The 18203-nt window shown below is 39.2% G+C and overlaps 1 protein-coding gene across 7 annotated transcripts in view; it reads right to left on the bottom strand.

Annotated features, from left to right (window-relative positions):
* Positions 1-18203, bottom strand: part of ELAVL4 (ELAV like RNA binding protein 4) — a 143891-nt gene that overhangs the window by 77947 nt on the left and 47741 nt on the right. For 2 of the 7 annotated variants that reach the window (XM_081818424.1, XM_081818425.1), the window contains exon 1: positions 10847-10978. The exons of 1 other annotated variant lie outside the window; for it this stretch is intronic. In XM_081818424.1, the coding sequence (XP_081674550.1) occupies positions 10847-10963 (117 nt within the window). In that variant the 5' untranslated portion in view covers positions 10964-10978. Of the gene's footprint in view, positions 1-7238; positions 7629-8015; positions 8338-10846; positions 10979-18203 lie in introns of those variants that run through there. 4 more of the 7 variants (XM_006732017.3, XM_031026688.2, XM_081818423.1 and 1 more) reach the window with 4 other exon arrangements.

Here is an 18203-nt window from a genome sequence, read left to right as displayed (position 1 = left end):
CATATGTACAAGTTGATGTAACATGTTTTTAGCCCCATCTGCACACTGGCCCCCTGGGTCTTAATCACAATAACCAGGTTGATTTCAGTCTTGGAACCCTTTCTACTACAGAGGTGATTAAAATATCATCAAGCTAGAAAGTTATCCTCCCCCAAAGCCACCTAAAACAGAGCAACTCCAAAATAAAACCAATTTACATATTTTAGCCCAAATTAAAAAGTAAAAGCTAAGGATTCCCTTTTAATATCCTGAATAATAAATGCACATTTATGTAAAGCTTCCTTTGGGGAATGGTTACCATGAGGACAACTTTCCCAATATTATTCATAAATATCACTTTTGTGTGGGTATTACAGTAAGAATCTGGACTTGTGGGAATTGTACTGTCTGTACCCAGTGCATCAACAGAGATAATTAATATTGAAGACAAGTACAATATCCAGAATTTTAGATGTGTGGTTGGCTGCATTACAAAAAGTAACATAAGAGGGGATGAGTCAAATCTGGTCAAAATCACACATTACAGGGACTTAGTCGTTTACTCCATTTTAAGTGAGCACTCTCCTAATAAAAGTTTCATTAGTAAAGATTGCAAGTTCTCAGGCTTTCCACGACAGACTTTTAAATAGCACTTAGAGCTAAAGTTTATCATTAAAGCTGTATTTACTACTGCTGCATCTTCAAAGGGGGCACTCGAAAAAAAAAGTTCAACTCAGCCTGTTATTTTTCATGTACAAATTAGAAAGGAAAACTCCAAAGGTTTAGACTGGCAAGCTTAGGAAAACACAGGCTACTTGAGAAGCCATTCTTGGCACATGCCAGAGCACACCGGGGGTCATGGCTGTCTATCTATACCACCGCCACACACACACACACACACACACACACACACACACACACACACACAGTACATGGCAGTATCTAAGTGTGTATCACATTACTCTATGACGTCTGTTGATGTGCAAACTTATTGCACAGGGGCATGCCAGGAGGGTCACTATCTTCTCAGGTCCTACCTGGAGGGTGACATGGGGGAAAGGTACTGAGAGTCATCTCTGTTAGAAGAACAGCATTTTATTTCTGTAAAATTAACAGGCTCTTGCTAAGCTCCACGGGTAGCTGACAGAAAGATAAGTTCCTCCCAACTGTCTAAACTTTCCTTTTCCTGAAAGCCAGCATCTGCGTATATGGGAACTTATAGACAAAAATGTCCAGATGATCTTTGATTTCTATCTTTTGGAGTCATGCCTAGGCTCTTACAAAAAATACAAAAAGAAAAACATTTGTGTACTTGAATGTTCTGACAGATCTCTTCTCATAACTTGACACAAACTGCATTATGTGACATCCAACCTTAAAATCCCTCACTCCAACTTTAGCTCCAATCACAGGGACTTAGACTCTTATTCTGTCTTTTTGATCAGTGTCAGAAGAAAAAGAAAAGGTGACCTTGATTTCCATCTTCCAGAGAAATGCACATAGTAAGTCCTCGACAAACACATCTTCATCTAACAGCAAATGATAGCTAGCCTCTACGAGGAACACAGTTGGCAAAATAACTTCAAGGGCTAGTCGCTACAAGAGAGTAGACAATAGAAGGTAACTGATTCATAGAATGAGCAGGAGCGGATTCAATGCCACAAAGTGCAGAGAGGAGGCAACCTCCACGTTGTGGTGTGTTTTTCAGAATTCTCCATCTTGCTAGAATTGTTTCTCTGCTTCCTCATATCCTGAAAATAGAACTAAACTTAACAGAAAAAGTATTTATGAATTACATTTTTATAGCTTTAACATGAATAATTAAAAAATTAAACTCGAGCTGAAATGTTATTCTTCAAACCAAGAGTCTCAGGTAAGTTATTTTTAATAGAGACCTATGACTTGTAATCTTTTTCCATTTTTAAAAAATCACATATGCTAGTTTTGCACTTTACTTTTGTGGTTAAAAATAAGGCTTTCCAAAAACAACAAAAAACAAAACGCAAGCACAACAATTACATTGACCTTATTTCTTCAACATTTTCACTGCTTCCTCAACAAAAATTATTTAAAGATTCCTTTATGGTGTTCAGCATTTCGTGATCCGTACGAAGAAAGATCCATACTGAAGGGAAAATATCTCTGGTATTAAATACAACGAGGAACTGAATACTGATCTTCCCCATAGCAAAAATGGTCAGTCCTAAAATGGTCAAGTAAAAGGCAAAATCTTGGGGGTGGAGCATGGGGAGAGAGAAAAAAGAGATAGAGTAAGGGGGTGGGGGAGCCACCAGCATATTAGGAGCACTGACATTGCATAATTCATTTCTTAATGAATGTACAAGGAACAGCATAAATATTATCATTAAGCAGAGTGAACATCCAAAACAAGCTAGCTGGCCGATTGCTTTCTTATTTTTTATTCTTTTGTAACAATTCCATTTCCAAAGTGCTTGATTCCTAACAGTGATGCTCCAAAGCTATTGTGAGCACACTGCCTGAATACTTAATGAAGTAAACAACAAACAAAATGGCTCATCTTTGGTGCCCCTAGCTAGCATCCCAAACTGGATATAATTAAAGGTGTGAACAAGCAAGCAAGGAAGTAATGAACCTGCAAAGTCAAGGTTCTGAGAGATTATCGGGCATCCTGCACTGCACCAGTTCAAATTTATCACTCATTATCTCTTATATCGGCAAGTGCAGATCCACATGTTGGTACCCCTCTCCACTCTTGTCCTCCAGCCTTTTTTCTTTCCACTTCTAGATGAGTAATTTATGACAATTACTGCTTGTGACAACTCCCACCCACCCACAGATCACCTTTCTTCTTACCCTTAAAAAGCCACTGACCTACAATAGCCCTCCACCCTTAAAATACACTGAGATTTAAAAAATACGAGGATGTTTCTAAAGCATACGCATACACACACAAAGTCACAAAACAATGCACAAACTGCTAACAGAGCCACCCTACCTCCTACTTGTTTTTACCAATGGTTAAAGATTAGGTTCAAATGCTCCCAAAGAAAAAAACAACTCTCCTTCACATATACATACATTTTAATTTGAGCCCAGCCCCTTGCTTGAGAGAGCAGCTTCCAGCTCACAAATATTGTGATGAATCTGCACATTTATAGTTTCTCAAGTGGCAACTAAAAAAAGGTGTTTGGTTTCTAATGCAGGTCTGCAGGGTCTGGATCTATCTTTTTTGATTAAGTTTTGTATTTTTCTAATAAGAAAACTCTTGGAGGAGAAGCCACTTCTTATGGGAAGCCGGCCCAGTTTGGTTTTCTTTCCCTTTTTAGAGGCACATATACTTGCAAATATGTATACACATTTGGTAATACCAAATAAGGAAAACCTAAGACAGGTGCAGGATTCCAGAAACACACATGCTTACACAGATACGCACACACACACACAGACACACACACACACACCCACAGAGTCTCCCTCTCTCACATATACATACTTTCCACATATCTATCAAATGGATGGAAGAACAGACAGCGGGCAATAAAAGGTTGACTTCACTTTTAAAAGGAGAATTGGCCAATTCTGTACAACATGGTCCATCTACTGGAAGATAGTAAGATAAAAGCTTAAGAATGTTTGTGTCCCTTCACACCCCCCAAATTCCTAATGACATTGGGAAAAAATACTGCATTGCAGCATTTGCCAGCGCACACTCATGTGTCTAACACCCGCGGGCCAGCTCACCAACAAATGTACATATTAAGTGTCCAGGCATATAAATTAAGTGCCTGGTGGCCACAGATCATTGGAACTGATGAAGAAATTTGTCAAGGCCAAAGTACCTCTGTCCACATACAATGACCTCTATCAAGACCGCCATTCCTTATTTACAATTTGTTTCGTTTTTTTTTTTTTTAATTAAAATAAGGCATTAAGATGCCAAGGGCTAAGTGAAACAACGTATATCCTCATGGAAGGAATAGTATGTGGTCTACATAGAGGAAAAGAATCCACCCACAATAAGGAAATGAGTGCAAAGGGGAGAAATCAAACCAAAGAAAGGACTTGCCCTGAGGAAACCCTTTCATTGCTAGTGGTAATTCTTACTTGAGAAAAACACCTTGATTCACCCACAAATTCTTTTAAAGATACTGAACACACACACAAAGCACTACTCAGGCAATGATTTCTAGATTCGAAATGTCAAATAGATTATCCCCAACAGAAATGCTAAGTTTAAAATACCTGAAGTCTACCACGTCTCAAACCCTTTTTCAAGACTGAGTTAAGAACTAAAATGCAAATGCGTAGCTCATTTTCTTTCTCTTTCCTTAAAAAAAAAAAAATTCTATTATTATTAGCTCACAACAATCTGGCCTTCGTCTCATCACAAAATCTTTGAATATTCAAAGGACCCAGGAAGGGCTATTGGGAGAGAAAAAAGTTTTAAGGCTTTGGAAAACTATCAAACAGAAGCAAGCTCATCTATATCTGGCCAGGAGGATGACTTGAATGAATGGCAGTTAGAAATGAATGGGACTACAAAAATGAGTGGTTAAGTTGCTTGTTAGGTTTTTTTTTTTTCTGAGATATTAAAATTATAAGTCAGTGATTCTCAAAGCAATTTCTCAGCCATTTCCCTATTTATGTTCATTTTATCTTTTTAAAAATTTAAATATTAAACGATGTAGCCATGATGTTACAATGACATATACGGACATTCTGATCATTAAAACTTCGATGTAGTCAGGTGATATTTGCAGAAATATTTCCGATCAGATTTTCATTTCTTAATAAATGCACACTCAGCCTTATGCTTCCGTAAAGGCACACCTCCACATGCAGGTAGTAGGCATTAATATTTTTAAGACAAAGCAGCAAGAAAGGTCAGCAGTAGAACCATGTGTCTTTTTTACAACCCAAGACAAGGTGACAGTTCTTATGGAAATTATTTTCCCCTAACTAAAAAATGCTAGAAATTTCTCAGGAAAAAAAACTATATTAGAGATAATAAAAAAATTATCATAATTTTTAAGAGACATATAGTTATGCAAAGGTTCAAGTGTATGACATATGACAAAAAAATAAGTTTATTTATTTTTACCTCAAGAGTCAAAACAAATTTTAAAAATCCCCCAATAAGAAGACAAAACAAAAAGAAGCCCCTTGCAAGGAAAAAAGAAGGGGGGGAGGTGAGTGCAGAGATTTGCGATGGAGAGAGTAAAAATTAAGAGTACTTTCAGTAAAGCCAATTATATTTCCTAACCTTTTAAGCATATTTCAGTATTTTTTAATCTCTCATTTTGGGGTTTAATATTAGCTACCTGATCATATATCTAATTTGGAAGAAATCATAACAGATCATGGTTTTTATTTTACATCCTTTTTGCCTGAGCACTATACCTTTCAGTCCTTCTGGTACCCACCATCATGAGAAAAAGAGACTACTAGTAAAGCACACTCAGAGAAAAAGGGAGAGATGCCTGTCACCCAGCGCACGCACGGGTCCTAGACGTTCAGAGACACTAAAAAAAAAAAATCAGCTTTTCACTCAGTTTATGCTAAGACCAGACCCAGGACCAAATGCCTTGCAGTTGCTGCAAGGGTGCAGCCTGATGGACCTTGGGGTTGGAGGTATAGAGAGGAAAACGAAGCAAAAGGCCAGAACACAGTTTTTCATTTATTATTTTTAAAAGTAATTTCTACTTGGGATATAAAATGAGAGATACAATGAACTCCCTGGAATTGTAGTATCAACATCTGATTTAGTAAAAACACCAATATCACCTAGCACAAAATCATTGCTTTAGGGTAAATCTATTCTACCTATATTTCTCCAATGGATATTTGCTGGAAATTTCTAAGGAATCATTTGCAGAACCTATCAGCTGTGGGAGTTCACTATTATGCTTCCGTCAACTTCATTCAATATAATTTACATTTTTTTTCAAATGGCCTCACAGGATTCCTTGCGATTTTTCGCACGTACAATTTCACAGCAGGGAAAAGGGGGAAAGAGAGAGAGAGAGAGAGAAAGCAAGATTCCCTACCCTCCCTTCCCCCTCTTCTTCTTTTCTCTCTCTCCCTCTGTTTTTTAAACCAAAAAAAAAAAACAAAAAAACAGGAGAGACAGAACAGATGCTTAAAAATAGATTTCTAAAAATCACTGTAAACCAGAGTTAGAAATGTAATTAACACCTATTTATAAAGAATAATTAAAGTTGGGCCGGCCACAAAGAACAGCAAAGATAATCGAGGTCCTGTCCTCCCCCCCTTTTTTACACTGTTTGCAGTGTGTTCTCATGATAGCCACCTGCTCCCTACTCGGCTTTTCCTCTGTTCGTTTCCCCGGCAACCTTTCATTGGGTTTTCCTCCCAGCTATCGCTTTCAGTTGGGCTGCTCGGTCTAATCTTATTTGTTTTACACCCATCAAAACAAGCAGCCAGACAAAGGCAATCCTCTAAGAATGGGAAAAAGACCACAGCTTTGTTATAACGTCTATGCAGAGCGAAAAGTCCTCCCCAGGCTTTTCTAGCAAAAAATAAGTGAGATGGATATGAATTTACAGCCTCCCCACATACCCGGCTTTGAAACCCTGTGAAAGCTATTGCTGGTGAAATTCAAAGTCAAAGTGGGCACTCGTGGCAACTGATTGTGCCATTTTGTGCCATATCTTCAGGGTCAACATCAGGCGACAGGAGCGGCACTCAAGGAGTTTCCCTGCTTCTTTTTTTTTTTCCGAAAAAGAGGACGCTAAAAATAGATTTACTACTTTGGCAGAAAGGTTTTCCACTTCCCCTTCCACATCCCAAAGTCCTGTTTCACAATTGCATCTGCTGGTACTGAACCTCACCTCCTCCACCCCTCATAGCCAGCCTTCCCCATCACTCCTAGCAGGAGACTGAAAAAGAAATGTGCCTTTAACTTTAACAGTCATGTAATTCTGCTGAAAGCTCACAGAGGCGGTGGACACGCCAGCCAACAGCAACGGTGACATTGTGATTGTCAAAAAAGACACCAACCTTGCTTGGCTAAATGTGTGTTCGATGGAAGAGGCAGTGTGTGTGCCTTGTGTGCATGCAGTGCCATTACACTTGGAGATGGATTCTGGCTTTCAGAAAAGAGAAATACTAATAAACACACACACACACACACACACACACGATCTGCACAGTGATTTACGATGCACAGTCCATCATCCTTACACACACACACACACACACACACGCACACACACGGCTGGAATCTCCAAGCTGCCTTCCTCTGAATTTTCACTTACCATCTTCAAGCCATTCCACTCCATCTGTGATCAGAAGAAGATGGACCCTCACACAGTGTGTCAAAAGCGGAAAGGAACGTTATGTAAAAGCTGACATTCCTTCTTACAGAGCTGCTGCCCAGAGAAGGAAGCAACAACTCAACACGCCAGGCACCGCTACACATACAAGCCGCCTCCTCTTTTTTATGAGGTCATGACAGGAAACTCTTTGAAATACAAGATGCAGCATTTACTGAAGCCCAAATAAATCACTCTCTTTGCCGTTTTGACTGCGCAGTCCCCCAAAACACAACTGCCCATCTCAACGTTCAGTATCCAGGAACTGCCTCTCGAGCTTTAAATTTCCAGCACGGAAATGGAGATTCCTAACCCCGCTGCATCCACCTCCAGCCCCACAAAACCCAGGCACACAGACAAACCCCCTCTCCCTTACAAAAAAAAAAAAAAAAAATCCCCTTTCTGCCAATATGGTCTCGTGTAATATAACCTCTTTCAACAAACCAGCAATTATTTCTGCCCACCTCCCCTCTACACCAACCCCTCCTTTATGTTGAAGGGAAAACTGACAATGACCTGTTAAAAATGACAATCCATTTCCCCACTGCTTTTCAATAAAAGGACCTACCGGCACTCTCTACACAAAAGAGATAGTAAATGTAGGAACCAAACAGCAGCAGAGAACTAAACTCTTGTGCAAGCATAAGACTGGTCAAGGTGTAGATGCTTTTCTTCCCTCCAGCAACACAAACAACAGATTATAAATCTAGTCATACCTACCATAACCATTCTTATTGGCAAATATTGGGTCTCGCAGAGCTTCGACTCTTCTCTTAAAATTTGCAAAGGTTTCAGGATATTTTTTTTAAATGACTACTATTGTTATATATATTTAAAGATCCACAAAACACAGTGTGGATGATTGTAAAGTAAATCAATTATTTGGGGGGAGGGGACGGGGGGGAGAGAAAAAAAAAAAAAAAGAAAGAAAAGGAGCAGTGAGCTGAAACCCCCGATTCTAGGATGTAGATAAGAACAACTGAACAGAGCCTTGCTGAAATTGGCTCGAAGCTTCCCCTTTTTACATCCATTTATGGGACCATCTGTCAGCCGAAGCCAGGATCTGATTGGCTGGGGAAACGAAGGGAGGCGTTGCAACATCAGGTGCTATTTAAATTAGCTACTGCCAGATTGACGATGTTAATGATTTGGTGACCTCTACAACAACAGAGACCAGATTTCTGAACTGCTTCTTGTGTCTGGTAATTAAGGCCAGGCTGAAGCAACAACAGCCATACTTGTATTTTTACCTTTTCCCTCCTCCTAGCTCAAAAGTACTGTAACAACTGCAGGTCATCAGCCGGCCGCTTGCAAACCTTACCAGTGGGAGTGTCCTCCCTTTCCCCCCCGTCCTGAAGGCTGCACCACCAAACCCCTTTGACAGAGGGCTTTTCCAGTATAGAATATTTTCAAGCACCTTATCTTTCTCGACAGTTGCTTTCTAACAAAATGCATATTTAATGATCTGCCTCTAGGCTTAAAGATACAACAAAAGCACTTTAATGTGCTAATACATCTACATTTTAACTTTATTATTTCCTAATATTGCTGATTTTTAGGAAGTAATGCTCATTCTGCAGCTAACATGGCCAGCGTTTCAAGAGAAAACAAGTCTGAGATTGTGTTTGCTCCGCGAACTGGGTTCCTACAAGTTTGCTTCAGAAACCTACTTGCTAAGAAAAAAAAGCTGGGGGGAGGTGGGGGGCAGCTGTCAGCCTCTACCTTTCTGCCTTCTGTCTGAGCTTTTCAAAACAGAGAATGATGAATGATTTATTTAAATGAATTTATTTCTCAACTTGGATAGGGGCATGATCTGAATTTTTAAAAATGCACTAAAACGCGTTCTCTCTTTGCTTTCCCCATGCTCTAAAGAATGTAAAGCATGCTTTTGACAACAGCATCATTTCATGACTGGTGCAGAGTGCATATCTTGCTGAACTGAACTCGTGATTTTGCTTCTCTCCTTCAAAAGATGTCTTTTTTCTTTGGTCTCTTAAAAGACTTGCAAAGAGACATTTAGCAAGTGTGTGGTGATGTATACAGTTTGCATACCTATGTCTTACATTTCATAACCTCTACAATACCAGTCTTCAATAGTGTAGTATTTTGTTCTGGTTTGGGTTTTAAAGGGGCTTACCTGAAGAGTTTTTGCTTTACTTCTATCCAAAAAGCTAACTTACCGCTATTTATTTAATTCATAACTTAGTCAATTGGTTCCTCAATGAATACATAGAGGTAACAAATATTACTAAAGAAATAATTCAACATAATTTTAAATCTTTGGCTGGAGTTGACAGGAGATGGGACTGGGCAGAATAAAAATATAGACCGAAAATCATGCTACACTCTGGGCTTCAAGTCCAAGAATAGATGTGTCTGTGAAAAATTATTAGAAAAGAAAATAACCTTTGTGTTAAAAAAAATAAAACTATTCTCTCCCAGCTACTATTTCACAAACACACACACATAAATATACATAGATATGCACACTTTTAAAAATACAGATATACCACAAAACAAAATGGGTTGGGTACACTCTATGGAGAATTAGACTTGAATATAAATACATTCAGCTGTTAGAAATAAAAATCCATGAAATAGAAAAGTAGAAATGTTAAAACTATAACCCCTTCGAGTGGAACAAGACTGAATTAAGTAAACTTTTAAAATAATTTCTCTAGCAAATATACAAACAGTCCTACCGAGTCACAATAGTACTACAGTATCTGTTGAACTGTGTTCTAGGGATGAATTCATAGGTTAAGTGTTCTAAAGAGCTCAACATACAGACACAGGGCAGATACAGGTGCCCCGAATCAATGACAGAAACTCTGAGTGTGATCTCCCCAATACGGAAATATTGTGAGAAGAAAACCATGAACACAATGCTGACAAACACACAAATGAAAACAGCTCGCTCCAGAACAAAATATTTACTTTGTTTTTCTCTGGAGGTTAGAAAAGTCAGAATTTCTTAAAACCATTCTCCCCCATCCATACTAATCTCAGCACACTTCGTGAGCCATTAATTACCATTAGGTATATCCAAAGATGTTCTGGCCACTCTTCTGAAACAGGAACTGTATATTACAGTATAAATAATTAGCTGGTTTTGCCAGGTTAAAAAAAACAAAAAACCATGCACTTTGTATATTGATCACTTCTCCAAAAAACCTCCACTCTAAAGTCTTTCAATGGAATCCTCAAACAAATGCACAAATGTCCTCAGAGGCCTTTTCTCTAAAGACAAAGGCAGAATCCTATTGTTGGGAAAAGTCAACCTTATTATTGCATTTCCAATAGTACCATTCATCTTTCAGAGTGAGGGGCTGACCGCTCCATCAGTGGTGTGACATTTGTAAAGCAACAGATTCTCAATATATTATCTCAAGAATCAGGCAGGCAAGTCTCCCAGTCATGCATGATTTTTTTTTTCCTGCCACAATCCTCCACCACCACAGAAAGAAACTTGTCTCACTCAGGCAGCTAAGCCAACCTAAAAATGATATCCCAAAGCTGTGGGGCTGCTAGCGCCGCTGTATCCCTCTTACCATAAATGAGCAGTTTCTTGACTCATTAATAACAATTTCCCTTAAAAGAAGGAATCTCATATCGGTCAGCCCCTTGCCACCATGCACACATCCCAAAGGTTGCGGACATGTCAGCATCAGTCGCCGGCAGCCAGCTTTCCCACACAGAGTCCAGATGGACTGTACCAGAAGCCAATTCAGCGTTAATAACTACCTACTCCGCGCAGTGGAGAAGCCTTACGTGGCACAATGGGCTAGGAAACAGCAGCCAGCTGAAACTGCAAATAAAAAAGACAAACCAAATTCTCCAAAAGCACCAAAAGGAAGGAACAGAAAGGGAAGCGTGAACTGTATTCCTTGACTTCCATGAAGAAAAAAAAGAAAAAAGAGAAAAGAAAAAGAAAAAGAATCCTTCATAAACATGGGGGGGGGGAATGAGGGGGGGGGGAAAACAGATGCTGCCCAGAAAAAAGTGACAAAATATTACCTCATTATTTAACAAAGCAGCATTAAGCGTCCTGCTGATTTCAAACATCTTGCCACAGATTTTGTTTTAAGAGAAACAGATAGAATCCTTTGCAAAGCACTCCGTCTGCAAAGGGTTCTTCAATTTTCTTGCGCGCCACGGAACAGTCAATATATTATTTCCCTAGAGTTCGCACATTAAAACCTCTAGTCAGTGAGCTGAATTTTCCCCTTATCTCACACACAGTAGACTCCTGTTATATGTACTGCTCTCTTTTGCAAGAGCAGCCTGCCCCAAACATGGCTGGTGTTAAACTACTCTTTAAAGTAACAGTTCACTATATAACCACCAGGTGGGTAGAGTGCACAGATTCAAATGAACCATCTTAAAGGATTGTGTTGTTGTTGTTTCTCCTTTTAGGTGTAGAATGTAACACGAGAAACTCCAGCATCCTAACAGGCTTCGTGTCTTGTATCTCTCTGTATCTTGTCAAAATAAATAAATAAAATTCCTTCTCCTGACTTATAGCGAGGAAACAAAACAAAACACCATCACCAATCCTAATAAGAACTGTGAAGAATGAAACACAAACACGCTTTGTTTCATTCAGCAAAGGATGAACATGGAAAATCCAATCAACACAGAGCAAGGCAGGGGGTGGAGGGGTGTACCAAAAACTCCATGGAAATATTTTCCTTTAGCAAAAAGAGAAAAATATTGACTCACGTGATAAAAACCCAATTCAAAAGTAAACATATGGACGAAGCACATACAAGATGGAGGCAAGAGTTTAAGGGTGCAACTTTTCTTCTGAGTAAAGCATTAGGCTTATTTGATAGGGTCTGTCATGATAGGAAATAACCCAACAGCTTTTTAAAAGACACTGAAAAAAAAATCTTAAGCATCTCTTTTAAAAATGCAATTATACGAATAGCTATAAACAACCACAAGAGCAAAGTAATCATATATCTCTCCCCAGTCCTGTTCTTTTTCCTTAAGATCTGCCTCAAAGTGGAACATTTCTGTCCTATGTTATTTTGGGTATATAGCTAACTTGGTGTCTCCTTTGTACAATTCTATTCCAATTAATCTGCTCCTGTGCCAGGAATAAATAGAATGTCCCAAGCTGAAAACCCCAAGTGATGGAGGGTGGATGTTCAAAGATAAAGAACGACCTGGACAAAAATAAATCTCATCCCTTATATTGTTCTATGGCCTGATTTTAAGGAGGATTTTATTACAGAGCGTGCATCCACTCTTCTACGTTCCCTCGTATCTAAAAGAGAAACCAACACACACAGATACCTGGGATTTTGTTTCCTTGGCCAGACAAAATTAAAGCCCCGGAACTTCCACATCCTCTTGCAAACACAGATGTCGAAACTAGTATTTTTCCAGTCCATCCAGGCAATATTTAGCCACACACAACAGTGACTGTCTCCTTCATCTTTAAGTCAAGGCTGCATCACTTAATACCATTTAACCTCCTCGCATATATTAAGTTTCAAGTGACAATTTTTAACTGGGGAATGAGAAGGAGGAGTTGCTCTCATCAAATTCTGGTTGTATGAAATAAGCTAATTTGTACACTCACCATATGTCTTAAACACTAATTAAAAAATGTCACTTTCTTCAAACATTAAAATGTAATCAGCCTAGTAAATAAAATATTCTCAAGTTTTCTTCCCTTGGTGATAATTTAAAGAGTGTTTATCTCAAGGTAACCTCTCTATTTTGATTACCAAGAAAGGCTTTTGATTTGAAAAGGGAAAAAAAGGAGATATTGGGGGCTTGGGGAGTGAGAAGAGAAAACCACAACTGTACATAGCTGCACAAAGGAAAATAAGATGAAGCGGGGTTTTAAGGACCATAGTCTTGTTACCCTAAGGCAAATCCAGCCAATCAATACCACCCATTGACGGTCTACCATCTGCCGTGCTACCCAGCGATGTGGCTAAACAGACCTGTTCCATATGACCGTAGCCGGCTCATTTTCAGTCGATTAGGGCAGTTCCAGAGCATTCACGTGCAATAGCACAAAACTCCAAGTCTGACTGAGCCTCTCTCTTCACACCAGTCCCTCCCAGCACAGCTGCAGACCTTTTCCTCCTGTTCTGGGTGTCTGGATTATCTCTTCTTGCCCCTCAATGGAATTAGCAAAATAGGGTGGGAAGGTAGAGCAAACAGACACACACACACACACACACACAGAGATAATTGCTGGCCCTTCTTCACTGTCATGCAGAAATCGGGAATTCCATGTGCTCTGCCCTAATATGATTATGGCACACCATTTAAGTAGCATCATCAGTGTCTATGACCTGACATTTTCCTGTAGTGCTATTTCTTTTTATCTTCTCCCTCTTCCCTTGAAAACTAAACCTAACCTGCTGGCATTTCTGTCTTTAGAGAAAATACAATCAGTATGCCCAGACAATGGTATACTTATTTAAGGGTTTTTGATAAAACGTAAAGCCTAATTTTCCTTCGATGAATTGTGGTATTGGTTTTGTTTTTTGTTTTTTTCCTATGAAAACCATTAAATCAAATTTTATAGGAAAATGCAAACTTACCCCACAGAGGCAAGAAAGATGCACCAGACTGACACGGACTCTACTGGAAGGATCGGGAATGTACTGTCGAGGTTCTCTTAGAGATATATGACCTGACCATATGATGCTTTTCTCTTTCCTAAGTAGTTTCATCTACTATGGATTGCAGGAAAGAGCTACAAGAATGCTACTCTGTGGGAAAATGTGACAAATGGATGTCTAGTCCACTTAACATTGCCAAGAGTTCACCTGTGCAGGTAAACTAACCTCCAGGTGGATTCAAACTTGATCTTCCTGTTTTCTTTCCATGCTTCTGAGCCTTACATAGAATAGCAGCTGAAAGCAGAAGGTTTCTTTCCAGAATCAATGTACACTTTTTCAAAAGTGCCTTTGACCATACCCTTAAAGCACGAGGACATCTTTCTGGGAAAGGAAATTTAAAGGACAGAAAAACTGCCTGACTTACAAAATTCTGAAAAAGGTAAATACACATTTATCAAAAAAAAAAAATCTAATTTAGGTGGAGTTCCTGTCTGGACTTTTCACTGTTATATTCTTCATCATAGCCTATGAAAACTCAGTAGGGTCAATGTGCGAACACACGGAGATTTCCGAAGATCCCTGCTTTAAGGGATTTGAGGTATTTCCATTTCAGTTCAGATAAGCTTCACTAAAAATTAAAAAAAAACAAAAACAAAAAAAAACCTTAGTATAAATATAAATCTTTACAAATCAAAGGCCACTGAGCAGATAAATACAGAGTAGCCATACCATCAAAGGATACAGTGTTGGGGTGCCTGGGTGGCTCAGTTGTTAAGCGTCTGCCTTCAGCTCGGGTCATGATCCCAGGGTCCTGGGATCGAGCCCCGCATCGGGCTCCCTGCTCCGTGGGAAGCCTGCTTCTCCCTCTCCCACTCCCCCTACTTGTGTTCCTGCTCTCTCTGTCAAATAAATAAATAAAATCTTTTTAAAAAGGATACAGTGTTTATCCAGAGAAATGCCGTTTTGAAAATAATTCATTATAGAGTTTTTAAAAAGATTTTATTTATTTATTAGAGAGAGAGAGAGACAGTGTGAGAGAGAGAGAGAAGAACAAGTGGGGGCGGGGGGGGAAGGGCAGAGGGAGAGGGAGAAGCAGACTTCCCACTGAGCAGGGAGCCCGGTGCAGGGCTTGATCCTGGGACCCGGGATCATGACCTGAGATGAAAGCAGACACTTAACTGACTGAGCCACCCAGGTATCCCTCAATATATATATTGAGGGATATATAATATATATAATCGCTCATTTATAATTCTGTAACTATAAATAAACAGATGTACAGTGTTGTAAAAAGCAAGGAAGGTAATTTGTAGAAGGAGGAGGAGAAGGAAGGAAAGATAAAGGGGAGGGGAGGGAGGAGAAAAAGAAATAAATAATAGGACTTATAACAAAGTACAAACAAAAACTATTTTTTACCAAGTCTTGTATACTGAACATTACAGTAGGCACTTGACATGCACAATCTCACATGACATCATAGTGGTGACAAAAGTTACACGGAAGCATTCTTCTAGAAAGATGTTTTCCTCATCTAAAAGTAAGATCTCCCCTCCATCGCTTCATAGAAGAATATGCTTAGTCAATATTTGTTGAATGAATGAGGAAGATGGGTACAGACTAGAAGAGAAAGAAAAACATGTAATTTTTTTCTCATCTAAAAATGACCAAGAGATTTCTTTGTGATGTGCTTCTAACTAAGCATGTCCTCAAAATGTATTTCATTTAATCTATCATTATGACCAGGCTATACATTTGAAGTGAGAGAGACACAAAGGATTAAAGCTGGGAAGCAAAAAAATCTTAGCAGGTAGGATGAGTTCCTGATTAAGTCTTCATTCCCTACTTCTTCCAAATCTGGCAAAACTCCTTACATAGAGGAGTTGCTCAGCAAACACTGGTTGGATGAACTTCTATGTCTTTAGCCCCTTACAGGACAGAGCCTGGCTCCAGGCAACACTCACTTATGAGGAAGGAATAAAGATCAACAATTCCATTCAACATCACCTCAAAAACTATCCCAAGGCCTATTTCATGTGATTCAACTAGGGGGCGCTGAACACCATCTTAAGGGAAGAGATAAGCTGGCTCCCTAAGCTTCAGTTTCCTCATCTGTAAAATGGGCACAATAATACTTCCCTTAGGATTTGTTGCCAGGATTAAAACAGATACAGGCTTGGTGGAGGCAGTGCTCTAAATGGCACCTACTATTATTCATAGAGAACAGGGAGAAACTGTATGACTTAGTACCTAGCTATAAGACAATTCAATCTTGTTAAGGACAATACAATTCAGAGACCCTCAAAACAATTAGACAATAGTAAGAGAATAATAACTAAGAAAGGCTGAATGGTCTGTTCCAGTTCTAATGAAAATGACTGCTGCAGATTAGGACTTAGCCAATAGGCAAAATTCAGTGCTAAATTCTAAGTGTGAAGAATAAAAAGAAATACAAGTCATAGATCCCACCTTCAAGGAGCTTACAGTCTGGTTGATAAAGGAATAGTGTAGGGAATATACAAAGAATAGTATCAAAATGAAATACTGAAGGACAGTTGATGGTGAGGATGTCATCTGGATTGATGGGGGAAGGCTTCATAAAAGAAGCTGGAACTAACACTAGGCTTAAAGAATGACAGGATTTGTCTAGGAAAATTCCAGATATTTCATATAAGAATAAAAGTGGGGGAGGAGGGCAGGAAGGGGATAGTGGCAGCCAGCTCATTCTAGTTAGACCCCCTCTGGGGTTTCCTCTGAATATATTCCAACCTCTTCCATTTTTTAAAAGTTACAAATAGAGGAATATTATGATATGCTGACTGTGGGAGAAGAGACTTTTTATTCAGTAAGTACTTTCATAAAAGGAGCAGGAATTAATATTTATTGCACGTCTATTATGTGTCCAACATTGCACTAGGTACTTTGCCTATAAATCTCATTTAATCTCATAACTCTGAGATTTCCAACAGGGAAACTAAAGATTAGAGAATTTGCTCAAGATCACACAGCTAGTAAGAGGCAAATTTATACATGTCCAACCTCAGTTCATTTTACTACAAATACTACCTTACATAGAAGAGTGTAGATCTAGAGAAATTTAAATCTTATTCTCTATGTTATTCTATACTCAGAAACTAACATTCAAAATAATGTCATTGATGGGGCGCCTGGGTGGCTCAGTCAGTTGAGCAGCCGACTCTTGATTTCAGCTTAAGTCATGATCTTGGGGTCCTGGGATGGAGCTCTACATCTGGCTCCATGCTTAGCAGGGAGCCTGTTTGAGAATTCTCTCTCTCCCTCTCCCTTTGCCCCCCTCCCCCCGCTCATGTGCCCCCCCCATAGTAAATAAATAAATCTCTTAAAAAAAAAAGTAATGCCAGGGTGCCTGGGTGGCTCAGTCAGTTAAGCATCTGACTCTTGATTTCAGCTCAGGTCATGATCCCGGAGTCATGAGATCAAGCCCTGCATCGGGCTCCATGCTCAGCAGGGAATCTGCTTGAGATTCTCTCTCCCCCTCTCCCTCTGCTCCTCCCCAATTCATGTATGCATGCTCTATCTCTCTCTAAAATAAATAAATCTTAAAAAAAGTAATGTCATTGACATCTGTTGACATTATAACAACAATAAAAAACAAAGCAAAACCCAAGAACAAAAAAACTTAACCTATGCTTGCAATTTCAGTATTCTGCCACCAAGTGATGATAGAATCTTGGTCCTATGAGAATTACAAGCGTCACCTTTTTGCCTGCTGTTATTTTGTGTGTGTGCCTCCATCTCTAGAGGGGGAGGAAAGAGTGCCTGATCTTCCAATAGAATTGTCTACTAAAGCCCCAAAACATAATCTTTCCAAATATTTTCCAAATTTTATTTATCAAAAATTCAACTCTGAGCATAATTCTAAACTTCAACAATTTTCAAACAATTCTATCACAGATTATATTCAATGAATTATATTTCTTTGTTACTTTCACACTGTACTGTGAGCATGCAGGGTAGAAATTGTATGTTATTTGCCTTATCATCCCAGCATGAAGAATGTCAGTACCTAGAGCATAGTGGGCACTCAGTAAAAGAACATTAATTGATTCTAACTATTTTAGAAAAACTTTTGAACCAAATGCTTAGGGCACAGTTATTTGGTACTTTATTCATCAACACAACTTTCCTTCTCATGTCACCCTTAATGCAGGGTTATTATAAAAAGCCCTTTCCTGAGGTTGGTCATCAGCAGAAGCATTTTTCTCAGTGGTCAGGTACTTCCTTCTGCCTTAGCCAGGGACAGTCTACATTCATTATAAGCCCTGCCCTGCACAGCAGTCTA

The sequence above is a fragment of the Leptonychotes weddellii genome, chromosome 4, assembly GCF_054177405.1.
Source record: "Leptonychotes weddellii isolate Sample4059 chromosome 4, ASM5417740v2, whole genome shotgun sequence".
Classification (NCBI taxonomy): domain Eukaryota; kingdom Metazoa; phylum Chordata; class Mammalia; order Carnivora; family Phocidae; genus Leptonychotes; species Leptonychotes weddellii.
Note: the sequence above shows the minus strand (reverse complement) of the source record. Positions and strands in the feature narration are given on the sequence as shown.